This window comes from Anabrus simplex, chromosome 1, assembly GCF_040414725.1.
Source record: "Anabrus simplex isolate iqAnaSimp1 chromosome 1, ASM4041472v1, whole genome shotgun sequence".
Lineage (NCBI taxonomy): Eukaryota > Metazoa > Arthropoda > Insecta > Orthoptera > Tettigoniidae > Anabrus > Anabrus simplex.
In genome coordinates this window covers 461523774-461542818 of record NC_090265.1, presented here as the reverse complement: position 1 = coordinate 461542818, position 19045 = coordinate 461523774, and the positions used below count along the sequence as shown (strand labels likewise).

At 37.4% G+C, this 19045-nt stretch overlaps 1 protein-coding gene across 4 annotated transcripts in view; it reads right to left on the bottom strand.

Annotated features, from left to right (window-relative positions):
• axo (axotactin) overlaps positions 1-19045 on the bottom strand; it is a 608064-nt gene that overhangs the window by 127134 nt on the left and 461885 nt on the right. For all 4 annotated transcript variants that reach the window (XR_010858480.2, XM_067135240.2, XM_067135242.2 and 1 more), the window contains exons 18-20: positions 11711-11936; positions 10026-10273; positions 32-313 (exon numbers count right to left, since the gene is read on the bottom strand). Coding sequence is in view for 3 of the 4 variants with exons in the window: in XM_067135240.2 (XP_066991341.1) it covers positions 32-313; positions 10026-10273; positions 11711-11936 (756 nt within the window). In the remaining variant the exon portion in view is untranslated. The remainder of the gene's footprint in view (positions 1-31; positions 314-10025; positions 10274-11710; positions 11937-19045) is intronic.

Sequence of the window (19045 nt, the reverse complement as noted above, 5' to 3'; positions counted from 1 at the left end):
AAAGGGAACCAACAATTTAAATCTTACCTACCTGGGTGTTCAACAGTGATGTTAATAATTTCATTTCCAGAATTGAACAAGAATACAACATTCTTTCCTTCTCTGATTTCTAACTGGACAAAATTATTCAGATGGTCGTTGGCATAGAAAACAAGAGCATTCTCATCATAGGTTCGTAAGTTGATCAAAATATTATCATTCAAGAGACGAGACAATATTGCCTTATCATCAGAAGTTCCAGTATCAGTAGCAAGAAGGTTCTTCTTTAGAAAAGTTTTAGGATTTAAGAATGTCAGACCTTTTGTATTAATATCTGCAACAGAAATCAAGATACAAATTATAGTTATGAAGCTGACTCACATAATGGTAGACACAATACAATTTAGTGTGGATTGGATTAGCAGAAAATAAAGGTAGTGAAAGAGGTAGTAAAGCCTATCAAAGTTCATGTCCAGAGCAAATCTAACATTTACAAATCAATGGAAATGTACTATTTTCTATTTACCTAGTGTATGCATAAGTCTTTCCTGGTTTCACAAAGAGATGGCGCCAGCAAACAGTACGCAGCATATGAATTTGACATATATGTCAGTTTGTTTGTCTGACATTAATCTACCAACACACACAAGTTGAGTCCGCCAAACACTAGCGTCTGTGTTGTATCGTTCAGCAATCATGTTGACATTTTTGCCTGAAAAAGAACATTTGCACGCGCATTGTTTTTCTTATTTAACCAAAAGGAAAAAGCTGTGGAAAGTCATTGTTTGCTGGTAGAAACATATGGTGAACACGCTCCATCGAGACGTGGTTTTGACAATTTAAACGTGGTGATTTCAATGTGAAAGATAGTGCCTGCTCTGGTAGACCACAAAAGTGCAAAAGACAAGCAATTGCTAGCAAAACCGTTAATGCACAACACTATCACCAACAAATGATTAATTTAAATCATGCATTGATCGAAAGATGACCGTAATGGGGCAGAAGATATGGCAAAGTGATTTTGTTACATGACAATGAGCCATCTCACACAGCAAAACCAGTGAAAGACACTTTGAAATTGCTTGGATGGGACATCCTTCTGCACCCACCGTACTACGCGGACCTGGCACCATCTGACTATCACCTCTTCGCATCAATGGGGCATGTGCTCGCAGGGAAGCCCTTCAGCAATTTCAAGGAAGTTGGAAAATGTATCGACAAATGGTTTGCTGCAAAATACAAGCAGTTTTTCTGGCATGGTATTCATAACTTACCTGAAAGATGGGGGAAGTGTGTAGAAGCCGATGGCCAACATTTTGAATAAACGAAAAATGAATTTACCTTAAAAATTACATGTTTCTTTACCACAAAAACTGGCAAAAACGTATGCATACACCTGGTAATACTACAGATATGGTAGGCCTACTGTTTATGTATTCAAGTCATAAATCAAGTTAATATAAAGCAAATAAATCACATCAGAAGGAAACAGCACACATTTTACATCACTGGGAATCTATTATGTGACAGGAAACATTTTTTCATTCAAGTAAAGGTTGACATTATCGAAGTGAAGCTCACTTTAAAAATGTAATATTGTGAAGTCTTTATATTTTAGTATTGATTGATTTATTGATAAACAGGGTTCCAGAGAGCAAGAGATCTGTGAAGAGGAACAATACATAAGATAATTACAACAATGGCAGATTACTTGTGTGGATTAAAACTTAAAGAGTAATTATAGTGGTTTTACATATGCTTTGATTATCACTATTTACCTAACAGAGAGAATTACCGGTACTTTAAGTAGGTGGATTATTATCAAAGTAACAATACAGGAGAAACAACTGTTTTGACTTTTAAGGTGACCTTGGAAATAAAAAATATAAGAAGAATAACTTTTACACATTCAGAGTGCCTAAGAGGTACTTCCTAAGCTTATTACAAAATGGTACAGTTTTAGAAATGATTGCTATATTGTCAGGAATACTGTTATATTCAGATATAAGTAAATGTTGCACTCTCTTAGTGCCAAACTTTGTTGTATAATTTTGAAAAACTTGTAATTTATTTTTTTGCCTTATCTTATATAAATGGATTTCAGTGACTTTAGGAAATTTAGAGTAACATTTCATTATGTAAGACTTTATGAATAACAAGTGATGCATTTAATGAGATAGATTCCTGAGGTGGTAATATATTAGTTTAAGAGTACATTTTATTTCAAGAATATACTGTAGTTGGTGGAATCCATACATAAATATGATAACCTTATTTTGTAAGACCTCCAAGGTTTTTAAGTTATTTTGGGTTGCTTTACCCCAAATTAAACACAAGTAAGAAAGTCGAGAATGGATCGTGAAATAAATTAGACGAAGAGTGTCAATGATACCAAGTAAGGCAGTAGCAACATTTATTCCCCTAATTTGGAACAAAGGGGACTAACCTAAAAATTTTAAAATGTCTGGACAAAAGAATATCATAGTTAATCAGATATATAAATAACTGAATAAGGTTTACATATTGAAAAGGGACAAACAAGTGCACAACAAGAAAGATAGGAATGTTGAAAGAAACACAAAGTAGGCCAAACACAATGACAGACCAGTGTCAGAAGAGTGATAAAAAAAAAAAAAAAAAAAAAAGAATAAGGACAATCTGGATATCTTCACACACTGCCATCTTCAAATAGATTGAATCTCTACTCATCAGTCCCAGTTCATCTACATCCATTTTTTTCAGCAGAGAAAAGATAAAGAAGAATACAGGTGGTGAGATACTAGAAATGCAGGATAAACATTTCCCACCAGATGAGTTGGGCATTGCTTCCACTTACTTCTATGAGTCTCCTCACTTACGGTCACATTGCATCATGGATGACAGCGAGGGAGCCCGCGTTTTTGATAGTGTTAAGTTATTGATGTGGTGATACATTGAGTAGTTTATCAAGTGACGAAGTTCAGTGATGTATCAAGTACTTCCGAAAGTAAGGAGAAGGACAATGCTACTAACACAGCTTGCTAAATTGGATAGATTGGAGAATAATTCTAGAAGAACTTTCTAAGGTTAGCATCAAAATGAGATTGTTGTATGGTATCTAATACGGTAGTCTGCAATGTAAGTAATATTTATGTATTAATATATTTATTTGAAGATGCTGCGAAGGCTTCACTGTAACAGTGTTTTAACATGTTATGCTAGGTAATACGTGCCAAATCAGTGAATTCCAGATCTGAATAATGAATGCAGTGACTTTACAGATATTTAGCGTGCCCTCAAATTTCATCAGCGTTTATATACTGCAGAGGACTATGTAAACGTAATGAGAAACTGCAGGCGGAAGAACCCCATTGTTGTTCGCCAGATGGAAGAGACGTCGTTCTTCAGTTCAGCAGAACTTGAAAAATTGATCATGAATCAGGAAACAGATGTCCATGGTTGCAAGATAAACTGCCAAAACTAAAAGAAATCCAGTTCATGAAATCACAGCCATTCAGTACGTACGTCAAAACTAAATTTGATGGTGAGTATATGGAAGTAAATCTAAATACGTCAAGACTGGGACAACCACGGAAACTAGAGTTCCCTTTAATCAGGCATTAATACCTTTGTGGCCAAATGGAGAACCTATCTCTGAAGCCAAACGAGGAGACCTTAAGTTGCTGATGCACCTAATACTTGCAGATGCAAGGAGATTCTGACATCGTAGATGGCATAAATGGATTCAATGGAGATCCTGATTTCTAGATTGAATGAAATGAGAGTAAAAATATTATTACCTGTCCAGTGTTTTATATGAATTTATGGGAGCAAATATTTTAATAACATTTTCTGTTCCTGTTCTGTTCGACTGAGATAAGTAATTAAAATTCTGTACTTTCTTTCAGAATCGCTGTATTTTTCTTGGAATAAGGTAATCATAACCACATATACCGGCCTCCATATCCTTTACTTAGTTTAAGGGACTGCCATTCTGATGATGATGATGATGATGATGATGATGATGATGATGATGCTTGTTTAAAGGGGCCTAACATCTAGGTCAACATCCCCTAATGGTATGAGAGACTGCCATTCTACTTAGCAACTAATGTGTGTCTAAAGCAGAACAAAACTTACCCATAGGCTCGAAAATATTACGTCAGTAGTGTTCTCTCAGAACATAATAGGCCTATCGCGAAGGACAATCCATAAAGAAATATGGACTACAATGGCTCACTTCTTACCATTTTTATGTGACTCAGATTAGTTGAAACTCATCAAATCAATAAGTGGTTATAGCAATGACTTTAGGGAATAGCTCCCCTTCTAAAGTTTCTCCATCTAAAACTTGAATAATGTGCTGGAGGTGTGGTGCAGGTCACGATGGTTCAAGCACTTAGATTCAGGTTTTAATCATGACTGAGGTCACATATTTTTTGAAGTCTTACTCAGTAGATGCTCAACAGTAAGGGGTTATTGGTGTAGTAGCATTGTGATGCATTATTCGCATGTGAGAAATACCTTAAATTGCATCAATAGACTAAGCGTCATTTTTTCAGGAAAATCCATGAACTGTGAGTATAAAAATGTTTAAATTTGGTGAGAAGGTACAATCTATTATCCTACAACACCAGGTATACCATGTTTAATAAAATTATGTTTGCTTGAATTTACACATAAACCTGAATTTAAACGCGAATATCTCAAAACCAGCTTTTGGCGCTTGGTCTAATGATTCATAACACCATCCAATTGGATGGTTTATCACCTGTTTTACTCCATCCCAGCCACCTTCCTTTGTCTTGTTGCAGGCAGGATGGACTTCATTAACATCATCACTTTCAAACACGTCATCACTGTCATGTGAAATCTTTTGTTATGCTGCTATAATTTTCACTGCTAGTAAATAAAATTGATTCATTTTCCAAAACTACATCACTGCTCAATTCACTCAGCCTATCCTGACTATTCTGCTGATTCAATCAATATTTCTGTTCACGTCTCAAATGTGCCAACGTAGAATGAAAATTAGTACAAAATAACTTACTTAAATCATTTCACTAAAAGTTCCTTGTATGGTTCCTTCTCCACTCACAATTATGGTAGAACCCCTACAACTAAGGATACATTTTTCCAAGCCAGGCTGAGTGACTCAGACTGTTGAGGCGCTGCCTTCTGACCCCAACTTGGCAGGTTCGATCCTGGCTCAGTCCGGTGGTATTTGAAGGTGCTCAAATACAACAGCCTCCTGTCGGTAGATTAACTGGTACATAAAAGAACTCGTGCAGGACTAAATTCCAGCACCTTGGCATCTCCAAAGAGAGTAAAAGTAGTTTGTGGGACATAGAAGCAGTAACATGAAAGATCATGTAGTAGAAGTAAAATATGTTTCTGATTGGATTCTTCACCTAATGCTGAAATTGGATTCTTCCCAGAATGTCAACATCATTCAGTCCTATGCACCACAGACTGGTTGCGAAGATGAAGAAAAAGAACATTTTGAAGAAGAGGAGAAGGAACGATTATCATAGGGGATATGAATGCTCAAATAGGAACTGTGAGAGTTGGACATGAAAGTATTCTAGGAGCACATGGTTGGGGTCCACGAAACCTAGAAGGAACTAGACTACTTGATCTCCGTCTGAGGAACGAACTTGTAATAGGGAACTCATGGTATCAAAAACAAAAAAGCCATAAGGTCGCAAGATATGGATAAGATGGATAAAGTGAATTTCTTATAAATTACTTTTTGATCAAGAAACAACTACAAAATAGACTGTTAGACGTAAAATTGATTCCTGGTGTTCCCCGGAAAGTCATCATAGACTCCTCATTGGATACTCCAAGTTTAACAAGTTAAAAGAAGTAAGAACCACACAGGTAATGAAAATCAAGACTTGGAAGCTGAAGAACGAAGATAGAATGATAGAGTTCCAAGAAAACATCAAAACAGTAATACCAAAGACAGATGAAAGAATAGTTGAGGAGGAATGAAAGGATCTGAAAGAAAATCTAGTAATGATAACTGAGAAGGTATGTGGATGAACCAGTGGCACAAGAATATGGAAGGAAACTCCATGGTGGAATGACGAAACAAGAACTGCTGTCCTGAACAAGAACAACATGTTCAGAAAATATTTCAAGGACCCGGTTGCTAAAAAACAAGCAAACAGAGTTGTTACAGAAGAAAAAGAGAAGTGGTTGAACAAGTGGAGTGATGAATTGAAAGAGGATGTTATTGGTAATAAGAAAATGTTATATGGGATGATGAAAAATAGGAAAAGAGATAAAGAACACTCCAAATACCTAAGAGATGATAATGAAAATCTAATCACTGAAGATGAGAAGATCAAAGAGACTTAGAGGACTTACTTTGATGAATTGCTAAATGTGAATTGCATGCAGCCTACACAAAAAGACAGTATTGGTACTATCTCATGCAAATCTGCCTTTGACAATGGGTTAGACTTAACATGGAGTGATGTAGAATATGCCTGGAAATACATCAAAACTGGAAAACCAGCTGGTGCTGATGAAATTAATGGAGAAATGATCAAGGCTATGGGCATTTGTGGAAAACATTGGATCTACAGCTCTTTCATAAGATCTGGAAAGAAGGGGACATACCAGTTGATTGGAAAATAGGCATCATATTTCCAGTTTTCAAGAAAGGAGATAGAAAGAAATGTTTCAATATAGAGGCATCACTTTAACATCTCAAGTTGGTACACTTTATGAAAGAATTATAGAGCATAAAATTAGACCCCTTATTGAAGAGAACCTCTTTGAAGAACAGTATGGATTGAGGAAGGGGAGATCAAACTGATTTAATCTTTACAGTCCATCAGTTAATGGAAAAATACTATGAACACAACCAAGATTTGTGGTTAGCCTTTCTGGATATGATGAAAGTATTTGATGCCGTGAACAGAGAGAAGGTGTGGGAAACACTGAAGAAAATTGGAATACAGGATGACATGATACACAGGTTCAAGAATTTGTACGAAGATACCCGAAGTAAAGTCAAAACACATGCAGGAATAACTGAAACCTTTGATATAAAATCTGGGTTAAGACAGAGTGGTGTTTTGTCTCCTCTTCTTTTCACTGTGATGAATGATATTCAGAGAAAAGTTCACCAAACCATTGGAGGTAAGAAAATGGAAGTTATCTTGTTCACGGACAACATATGCTTCAAGGACAAATAAACTCCTGGACAGATGCTGCTAAAGAATATGGACGCATCTTCAGCCAAGAGAAAAGTGAGGTTATGGTCATGAAGAGAAATGGACACCAATAGGACACATTGAAATGGAGGGGAACAGCTACAGATGAACCATCAATTCAAATATCTTGGAAGGGTTATCTCTGATACTAGTTCTATAGACAAGGAAATTTCCCACAGAAGTGAGGCAGGTAGCAAATTTTACAAAATAGCTAAAGACATAATATGGAACAAGAAAATACCAACAAAATGTAAGAGTCATATATGAAACTTATTACGTATCAGTCCTGACCTATGGTTGCGAAACATGGACCATGAGAAATAAAGATGTTAGTAGAATTTAGGCAACAGAAATGAGATTTGTCCATAGCATGATTGGTAAAACACAGAGGGACAGAGTCCATAATGAGGAAATCTGCAAGCAGGCTCAAGTTGTAAGAGTGCAGGAGAGAATAACAGCGCAGCGACTGAGATGGTATGGACATATGCGACGCATGGGAGATAACAGATTACTGAAAAAAATTAATGATCTAAAACTTGAAGACAAAAGACCAAGAGGGCGACCAAGACTCAGGTACAAGGACATGGTGAAGATTGACATTCAACAGCGAGGACATACTTTGGAAAGCATCGAAGAAGGAGAGAAGTTCAGAGACCGCAACTGGTGGAGAAGCCTCGTTTTCCCACCCATTGCTTAAGATGGAACGACGTGGGATATGTATGTAATAATGTGTTTTCATTCCGTACCCCGATGGTGGGCCTCCTAGAAGGCAATGTCCTTTCTCAAGTCAGGAGATGTGCTTCGGTGATTTGAGTTGAGCAGAAGGTGAGAGAGGAGGGACCGTGGCCTATCAAAGGAACTGTTTATGTATTTCATCATTCGCTTTAGTGAGGAGGATGGAAAACTATGGAAAATCTTTCTTAGGACAGCTGACAGGAGATTAACCCCACCGCCTCCTGAATGCAGATCTGAAAAGCCACAGTAAAGCCGTGGCCACTGTTAGCCAAATCTACTCATCTTGGTGAAAGTAAAATTCACAGCAACTTTGCTACAATGCTGTACTGCAGTGAATATTAAAAGGTGCAAACACTATTCTTGGTTTTACATAGCACAAAGTTCACCTAGGTATGACAACAAGCATAAAAATAATGTTTACCGGTACCACATTTACTGGTATTCAAATTAAATTAATTGGAAACTATTCTCCACCCACAATGTAAAGCAAACTTCTTCCCGTGATTATGAACACCTGTTCATAATTGCCTACTGGCAAAATCTTCCGGCGATATAATGCAATAATACCTTCTGGGAACTGTGGCCAGTAGTAACAGGGGAGGTGGTGGATCCTTGTGGTCAACTGTAATACTATTCTGGTTTGAGGGTAATTGTATACGGAAAGGCACATACCTCACCGTGCTCCTCGCTTATGGGATTTTCTGAGCATAAACTATGATGTCATCTGCATGCACATGCAGATAGTATTCTGGCTCGTAGCATATCTTCCAGTGTGCTTCCTGCATTGTCAGTCGAAATGAACAACTGTCAGTGTAACAGAGCTTTGATATAAGTCGAATGCTTGTGATCGATTGACGAAACCGGGTCAAAAAAAAAAAGAAACAATTTTGAATTATCCATGAATGCGTGAATATGAATTAGAATTCGGTGTTCACATGCTCATGTGCTCCTGAGAGCCCACCGCCACTGTATATACTGGATATGATTCTAGATAATTCTGCTTTATTACGACATAGTATTATTACATGATAGATAACTGGAAAATTCTATAAAAACACTGAGAAATCCCTTATAATTTTCTGTTCTAGAATTACCTTACACAAGTCTGTCACTATGGAACAAAACCTAAGGATATTTAGTAACACCTAGAATATTATACAACATCTACTTGGTACATGAAGATTCCAGAGCTCATTTTCATTAAAACACACATAACTGGAGGTTTCCCTGAGCAACCTGAAAAACATGGATGGTTATTTATATGATAGGCATGATATAACCATAACTAGAAGTTTCCTTGAGTTAATATGCATCCAACCAGAAGTTTCCTGAATGACTTTGAACATATAAAGGATTATTTACAAGCAACTAGTATAACCTAACCTAACCTAACCTACTTTTTTTTTTTTTTTTGCTAGTTGCTTTACGTCGCACCGACACAGATAGGTCTTACGGTGATGATGGGACAGGAAAAGGCTAGGAGTGGGAAGGAAGCAGCCATGGCCTTAATTAAGGTACAGCCCCAGCATTTGCCTGGTATGAAAATGGGAAACCACGGAAAACCATTTTCAGAGCTGCCGACAGTGGGGTTCGAACCTACTATCTCCCGAATACTGGATACTGGCCGCACTTAAGCGACTGCAGCTATCGAGCTCGGTAACCTAACCTATTACACATGAAAAATTGTTTTCAGTTACCCTATATACATAACTTAACTTGTGTCTTACTAAATCAGTCATGAATATACATGTGTTTATGTTGGCAACTGATATCTTATCATTTAAACTGTTTTTATAAAAGAACAAATACTACCCATAAAATATTTTGAGCACTACTATATAGGTACTTAATAGCTTGAAGTATTCCTGACAAATTAATATAAGTTTCTCTCTAATTAATATTGGTTACTGATTTAAGGGAAGTACATCTAGGCAATGAAGCCCTTGATAGTGATTTTCATGGGTACACAAGAAATATGATCTTTACATGTGTTTAAAGTGACTGATTCGAAATTGGAAAACGAATCAATATCTTATCATATGATCCATCACAGAGTCCTCTTAAAGCAAACACACTATGAAATATTAGTGAAAAAGTACTTACTAGTCTCACAATGCACACCCACATGGGCCCATGGATTTTGGCACACACACTGGAAGCTGCTCCAAAGTTCCTTACACTTCGCTCCATTTTTACACGGATTAGGGTCACATGATGGCTTGCAGTCTTTAATGATCTCAGAAAGATGAACACTCATATATGAATAGATATCAAGTATTTCTCCATTTACAACCAAACCTCGGAAACAGCCAATTAGTCCCTGGCGCACTGACAGTTCCTTTAGGAGTTCTCTGAAAGCAGAATAAATAACTGAATTTATGAGTTAAGAAAATATATGATGAGAGCATAATGTGCTTGGAACTTCAAAGTACAGTACATTTGTGACAGTTACATACTTTTAACCTGTTGCATAACCTATCTCAGATGGGACTCCGTCCTGTGGGCCAATCCCACCCACGCTGAAGTGTGCACAGAAGTCAACCTTCCAGCAGATTTCTGGAAACTAAAATAAATCTGTGACTTGGGAGTATCCTCCCTGACTAATTTCTTCAACTTCATAATGGGCACCGGCCATGCTCCAGCTGATTATTTACCATCCAATCTGTCTTCTCACACACAATGAATATTTTTGAGAGAATCGTGGGTCAGCACATATGCAGCATCATACAACTCACCATTAACCAGGTAGTTCAATTAACCCAATGGACTCTCATTTAAATACCTCTGTCTGTCACACTGACTCAGATTTAAATCCCAGTGGAGAAGCTGTTTGTGCAGCACAATGGAAAATCTATTGTTAAAAGAAAACTATACAAGATATTAACGTGAAATTTTGTCATAAGGTGAAAGACTACATGTACAGATGGCTGGGCATGGTCACTAAGGACGTAACTGATGCAGGCCTCCTCCCTTAGGACATGGTGGATCAGTCAATGTAGATTTCAAGTGAACCGGAGAGCTGACCCTGCTCGGCAGGAAATCGCTAAGATGAAGATAAAGAAGTACAGTATATCTTATTCTTTATTCCTTACAAAATGTTTGTCTTATGCTGGTGCTTTTCATTAAATCAGTACTTCATCACAGGCTTGAAGAAGATAAACAAGAGAATTTCATTATTTCATTTATAAGTTACTTTTTAAATGATACAGCTATTGTATTTTCTTGTATAAGTTTTATTCGTAGTGCTGATTGTGAAGGTCTGTTTCATCTTTTGTATAATGACTATATGCTTTCAAAGAGAGAACAATTCTTGTTTTTGACATCTAGATTGAATACTATTTCTTGTAGTTGATTTATTAGATGTTTCAATAGTCTTCAGTTTCATATGCAGTATTGTCTGAGTGAATGCAGTCTGATTTTCTATGCTATGCAGAGCAAGGATTTTGACAAGAGTCCTGAGACTTGAAATTTAGTTTAGAAGGAATTACATTGATTTTACTACTGCCTTACTTGTTGAGGATGGCTATTCAAAAAGTGATTGAATGTGCTCCAGTGTGAAAATTCATTAACTCTTATAACACAATAGTGAAAGCTGTGTAGTTCCATGTAGTTGTTATCATCATATGTCATCTTTACATATTGGATGTCAACATTGAGGAATGCATTTTGTCTTCATTTTGCTAGTAGATGTGTGATGAAGCATGTTAATGGTAATAGCTGTCACTAACACAACTCACCCTCAAATGCAACAAACAGGAAATGATTATATAGGTGCAAATTATACTTACTCTGTTGCTCCTCCAATAAACATACTTCCTTCAAAGGGACCAAACTCTTCCTCAGGTTGCAGGTCTACCATTTGATAGTCTGTATTTATTGTAAATCGTACATGGTGTTCATTGTAATCAATCCAGATTTTCTGCCATTCTCCACTGTTCAGACGTCTCCTAGACTTTATTTCTAGCTCATGAGTTCGACCAGTGTTCAGAGTAAAGTTGAAAGTTAACTGGAAATCTAAGAAAGAAATGTACTGCATTACTTCCAGTTCCTTCCTAAATTAAGTCATATACAGAAAGATAGGAACATGAAAAGAAACACAATAATATAAACACAGTGATAGGTCAGTCTAGAAACAGGGAGCAATAGTAACTTTACTGGTAGCATAAAACCATGTTGCATTAACTTAGAGGAGCTTATAACTAAGAAAACCATATTAATTTGCATTTTTCTGATTGAAGTTGATATTGTAACAACAAATGGAATTATTAATACAGTATTGTAAGTCAAATAAGCTAAGTTTCCTAATGGTTATGAATTTAATATGTTAAATTTTCTGTCATTTTTTCATAAGCAGAGAGTGAGAACAGTCAACAATATCAATATCTAATTTATTCACATTTCTCACCATTTTCTGTATTGGACTATGGAAGGCATAATTGGTTCTATGCTAATTAGTTTCAAATGACTGATTAAATCTCATGCATCTATGAGGAACATAAATATCCACCTTCTGCAGTAATTCAGAACATTTCATTTGAGAATTAATGAGTTATGAAGGAAACTAATGCTGTTCTTTAAGAGATTAATTTCAGAGAGTTTTCCAATGTTTTCATCTTCTATGCAGTCATATGGGATACCAATTCTGTAAGAATGAATACTCAAAAAAAAATTATATTGGACAAATTCTATCCTAGATATGGAAATAATGTAGTTAGGATCCCATCTTTGAGTACAATATTCTAACAGTGGACATACCAATGTTACATACAGATGTTTATAGGTGAGCAAATCAGAAAATCTCTGGTACACCTTGTTATGCAGACAAGAAATAACAATACCTTATTGATGGCATAAAACCATGTTACATTAACTTAGAGGTGTAACTAAGAAATCATTACATAAGGCATACGGGATAAATTGGTATTGTAATAAAAAAATGGAATTATTAATATAGTATTGTAAGTCAAATAGGTAAGCTAAGTTTCCTAATGGTTATGAATTTAAATGGTAAACAGGACGGAATGTCAGGTTGTAAGTTTCACCAAGAGGTGAAGTTCTCTCAGTTTTAATTACTGTGTTGATGGGGTGATAGTATGTCATGGGGAACACTGTAAGTGCCTAGGTGTTAATATAAATGATATTCATTGGACCGGGCGAATCGTCCTTGCGGTTAAGAGCGCGCAGCTGTGAGCATGCCTCCAGGAGTTCGTGGGTTCGAATCCCACTGTCAGCATCCCTGAAGATGGTTTTCCGTGGTTTCCCATTTTCACACCAGGCAAATGCTGGGGCTGTACCTTAATTAAGGCCATGGCCACTTCCTTCCCATGCCTAGGCCTTTCCTATCCCATCGTCACCATAAGACCTATCTGTGTCGGTGCGATGTAAAGCAAAAAAAAAGATGTTCATTGGAGTGATCACATTAACGATGCTGTAAAGAAAGGATACAGATCTCTCTTCACATGGTTATGAGGGTACTTAAGGGTTGTAGTAAGGATCTAAAGGACCGGGCGAGTTGGCCGTGCGCGTAGAGGCGCGCGGCTGTGAGCTTGCATCCGGGAGATAGTAGGTTCGAATCCCACTATCGTCAGCCCTGAAAATGGTTTTCCGTGGTTTCCCATTTTCACACCAGGCAAATGCTGGGGCTGTACCTTAATTAAGGCCACGGCCGCTTCCTTCCAACTCCTAGGCCTTTCCTATCCCATTGTTGCCATAAGACCTATCTGTGTTGGTGCGACGTAAAGCCCCTAGCAAAAAAAAAAAAAAAAAAGGATCTAAAGGAGAGGGCATATAAGTCTCTGGTAAGACCCCAAATAGAGTATGGTTCCAGTGTACCTACAAAGTCTCTTATAGTGCACAGGCACTGCCAGTGGCTCCAAATAGCCTACGCAGTGGCCTCCATGGTATGCACTAGCCATGCGTCTTGGTGGGTGTGCCTTTTACCAACTGAGCCCGACTTAGCATACTGGGGCGAAACGCTGGCAACCAGGAATGAGTTAGCTGGAAAATTTATAATGTCCAATAACGGACCATTTATATTGGTATTATAAATTTACTCATTTGGGACAAATGTTTCATGTTCCCTATGGGAATCAACATCTATATCATCTGATGGCCAGGCAGGCATCATTGGTAATGAGACACTTTCATAGTGCATTGGCACTGCCGGTGGCTCCAAATAGCCTACGCAGTGGCCTCCACGGTATGCACTAGCCATGCGTCTTGGTGGGTGTACTATTTACCAACTGATGAGCCTGACTTAGCACACTGGGGTGAAACGCTGGCAACCAGGAATGAGTTCACTGTAAAATTTATAATGTCCAATAACGGACCATTTATATTGGTAAAAGAAAGAAGCATGATTTGTTCTTGGTGATTTACGACAAAAGAGCAGTGTTACAAAAATGTTGCAAACTTTGGGCTGGGAAGACTTAGGAGTAAGGAGATGAACTACTTTACCAAGCAGTACGTTCCAAGCTGTCAGTGGAGAGATGGTATGGAATGACATTAGTAGACAAATAAGCTTGAGTGGAGCTTTTAAAAGTAGGTAGATCATAATATGAGAGTTGATTCAGAAATTATAGAAACTATATTTTTTCTCTCAAAATGCACAGGAAATGTAATAAGTACCTCTGAAAGTGTATTACAAGGACTTTTCAGAGATGTTACCACATAAGGTAGGGATGTAGAAATATCTGGTAAAATGAAATGGCACAAGGACTTTTTAGAGATGATACCACAAAAGGTAGGGATGCAAAAATCTCTGGTAAAATGAAATGGCATACGGCTTTTAGTGCTGGGAGTGTCCGAGGACAAGTTCAGCTCGCCAGATGCAGGTCTTTAAATTTGACTCCCATAGGCGACCTGCACGTTGTGATGAGGATGAAATTATGATGAAGACGACACATTCACCCAGCCCCTGTGACAGCAAAATGAACTAATTATGGTTAAATTCCTGACCCTGCCAGGAATTGAACCCTGGACTCCTGTGACCAAAGGCCAGCATGCTAACCATTTAGCCATGGGGCCAGACAAATCTCTGGTAAGGAAAAGGGAAAAACATGGCGTTTTGAAAAAATTGTTTTATTTGTTGTATTCTTGCATAACCTGTAGACAGTCATTTATGTGTATTTTACAAGCTGTTTAAAACCCTTTAAAGTAGTCTCCTTGGTTGTCTATGGTTCATTCCCAATGACGAGGAACATGGGAACATGGAAAATACCATTGGTTGCATGAGATTCATCAATGTGCACTACCTCACATTGAAATGATCATACAATGTCTTATTTGTAGGCAATATGTTTCCCATGCAATGGCTACTTCACTTTGGGAATAAGATCAAAGTTACGTGGAGTAAGATGCATGAACGCTGCTGAACTTTTGTTACTTTCATTATGCACCACTCTCATCAGACAACTGACATAAGGAGTGTGACCACGGCCAGAACGATGCACCCATACCCCATCTGCTAGCAACATTATAAAGTACATGTAACATAGTTTCAAATGTTTATATTACATGTTTGGCATTAACATATTTTTGGGAAAAAAAAAATTGTTACAATGACTTCTGAATCAACCCTCATATGAAGATAAAGTTGGAATTCAAGAGGACAAAATGGGGCAAATATTTATTTATAGGATGAGGAATAAGGGATTAGCATAATTTATCAAGGGAAATGTTTGATAAATTTCCAAGTACTTTGAAAACATTTAAGAAAAGGCAAGGTAAACAACTGATAGGGAATCTGTCACCTGGGCGACAGTCCTAAATGCAGATCATTAACGACTAATGATGATAGAAGTCTCTGCAAGGAGTTTTTACATGTTTGTTGAATATCATCACTCAAGTTCGAAGTATTTTTAAGAATACACCTAAGTCATTTATCTGTTCTGCAGTGTTTACAGAAATTTTGGAATTTATAGTTGAAGAAAATATTACATTTAATTTTAGAAAAACAGACCTCATGTTGATTTTAGTTTCCTTGTAATCTAAGAAATCACTAGAATTGTCAATTCTTGTAAATAATTTTACATCATCTGTAACCATCAGGAATGTAGAGTTGCAAAAATTTCCTTAATATCCTTAATATATAACAAAAACATCAATGAAGCACGGTGAGCACCTTGTAGGACACCACTTGTGACATTATAAGGATTAGAAGGTGATTGTGTATCTTAACTCTGTGTGTATGAACTTGCAAATGTGACTAAAACTAGGATAGAAGAGGTTTATGAATACCATAGCAAGAAGTTTAATTAGTAAATGGCTATGGTCAACTGTGTCGAAAGCTTTTAAAAAAATCTGAATATATGCAGTCAACCTGCCTGTGATTTTCCACAGCATCGACAACAAATTGATAATATGGCATGTTGTTAGTACAGACTGAGTGTCCAGGAACAAAATCACGTTGCTCTTCCGTAATGACTTGCTTCTAATTAGGTGTTATTTTATCAGTTTTTTATATATTTAAACAGTTCTGGTATTTGAGACTTTTGTGACAGGTCTGTATTGTTTTACCCCACAGTTTTGAATACTGGGATTACAAAACTTCATTTCCATTTCTCAGAAAAAATACTTTGGCTAGGGACTAAACACAGTGAAATGAAATGGCATATGGCTTTTAGTGCCGGGTGTGTCCGAGGACAAGTTTGGTTTGCCAGATGCAGGTCTTTTGATATGACTCCCGTAGGCAACCTGCACATCATGATGAGGATGAAATGATGATGAGGACGACACATACACCCAGCCCCCGAGCCAGCGAAATTAAGCAATTAAGGTTAAAATTCCCGACCTTGCCGGGAATCGAACCCAGGACCCCTGTGACCAAAGTGAAGGCCTGCACGCTAACCATTTAGCCATAGAGCCGGCACTAAACACAGTAGAAGTCTGCTATAGCGAGTATGGCATACAATGAGAACCCTGTTATAACGACAGTTTTTGTCTGTCCCTTCAAAATTCCTATATTAAAGTGTGTATTATCCTTCAGTTACAGAGAGAGCTCTATCACTGATGCATCCGTTGTTACGAGCTATTAAGTGTGGACGATTTTTTATGTTACTGACATTTATGCACCCAGCGATTATATTGCATGCGATGATCATCTTTGGAATCATTTCCTTGCTGTGTCCACTAGCGAGCTCTCTCATTGACATTCAAAAGCGATATCGGAGTCGATTAGTAATACCAGTGCCTACGCTATAATAGAAGGCCTGGACAAGCCGACACATTTCTGGGCGAACAAAGTAGTTCAGGCAATTGCCGCTTGGATTGCGTTTATGTTCTGTTGTTCTCATGTTCTGTCTATATCCTTATATTGAAGATTCATACAATAACGCAAAATAATACATTTTATTATCATTATGCCCGGTGTGAATCAGATATAAAATATATAAAACAACTTAGAACACACTACACTTCATATATTTTTTTCATTTAGCACTTGATTATCACACAAGAATAAAGGATAGGGAAATAGGCCTAAATAGAAGTACTCACAAGATTTTTCCATATTTCTATAATTTCAACACTTTTCTGCTCGGAGGCTTGCTCTTGAATTTGTTTTATAAATCACAGTCTTTAGTCTCTTTCTTTGCATTAGTATCAAGAACAGCCCTGAAAAATTTTGTAAGTATAACGTATGTGATATGTGCTTGATCACAGTCGCGGCACTGAAATGTCTCTTTAAACTTTGGAGTGGTGAGGAATTTCAGCTTTCGGACAAGGTTACATTTTCCGAGATATCCTAACGCCCGTGTTGTAAATATTAATACATTTTTAAGAAGAAGACGAATTTGTGCCGGCACTTTGTCGGAGAGCAGAATTCCCCTCACTGTACTTACACTGTAATCTGATTCGACAAAGTGCAAGCTACATATTCTGGAGTTATCATTAGGAGCCCAAAGAGATCCTTTTCTGCTGCCCTATCGAGAAATAGCAAGCCTCCATTTGTCCCCTAAACTCGGATCTTTAGGAAAAAGATGAAAATTTATATTTGTGTATATTTCTTCGGTGTCAGATGTGCAGTTAGGCATGCAACAATAAACCACCTTAACCCACAGAATGGAAAGAGAAACTTGACGGTAATTGGCACCAGGGGCTCTGAAATTTGGATCGTGGGTTGGCAACCACGGGGCCCTTAGCTGAGTCCTGGCATTTCTTCCACTTACTTGTGCCAGGCTCCTCACTTTCATCTATCCTGTCCGACCTTCCTTGGTCAACTCTGGTTCTTTGCTGACCCCAACGCTATTAGGTTTCCGAGGGCTAGGGAGTCTTTCAATTTCACGCCCTTCGTGGCCTTTGTCTTCCTCTGGCCGATACTTTCATTTTTCGAAGTGTCTGGTCCCTTCCAGTTTCTCTCTCTGATTAGTGTTATATAGAGGATGGTTGCCTAGATGTACTTCCTCTTAAAACAATAATCACCACCACCACCTTTACGGTAATTTGGAAGCACATAACTAAACAAATGTTAAGTGCATCTCAGCAACCATCCATATATTGCAAATCATGAGACCAAATAAATTAAAAAACGACAAAACTCTTCATATTTCATGTTAGATAAGGCCTTTCCTTATAAAACGAAGTTTAATATGTTATTTCTTCTCATAACATATGTTGCAGTAACATGTAATCATAGAATTCCTGCCAAACAACAGAACATAAACGCGAACCTAGCAGTGGAAAAGAGAAAAACTATTACCCCGCTTTTAATGCAAGAAATTGGCTCTCTGTCGAGGCCTTTTAGTATCTAGTAGGCTTTGGTAATACCCGTCGACTGCTACTCCGTAAAGAAAAATGGAAATGGAAGAGAAGAACATGTTTTTGTAATAAATACGTAAATAATGTGGTCAATGGCAGTTGTAAACCGTTTTTAATAAAGGCTAAGTAAACGATCGCTTAATTTTAATACCCTACACTGAAATTAAGTTGGAATACAATAGACCTCAAGATATGGCAGAGTACATCGCTGATATCTGATTTCTTTATCTCGTGTCTGGTTAAATTTTGGTAAGGCTATTCCCGTCTAAATTTATAGCGAGAAAGTTATCAATTTTCTACTGGCGCTTGATATATGTTTTCATGGCACATACGCGGTTAAGTTGGATTAGGTAAAGCTGTTTGAATAA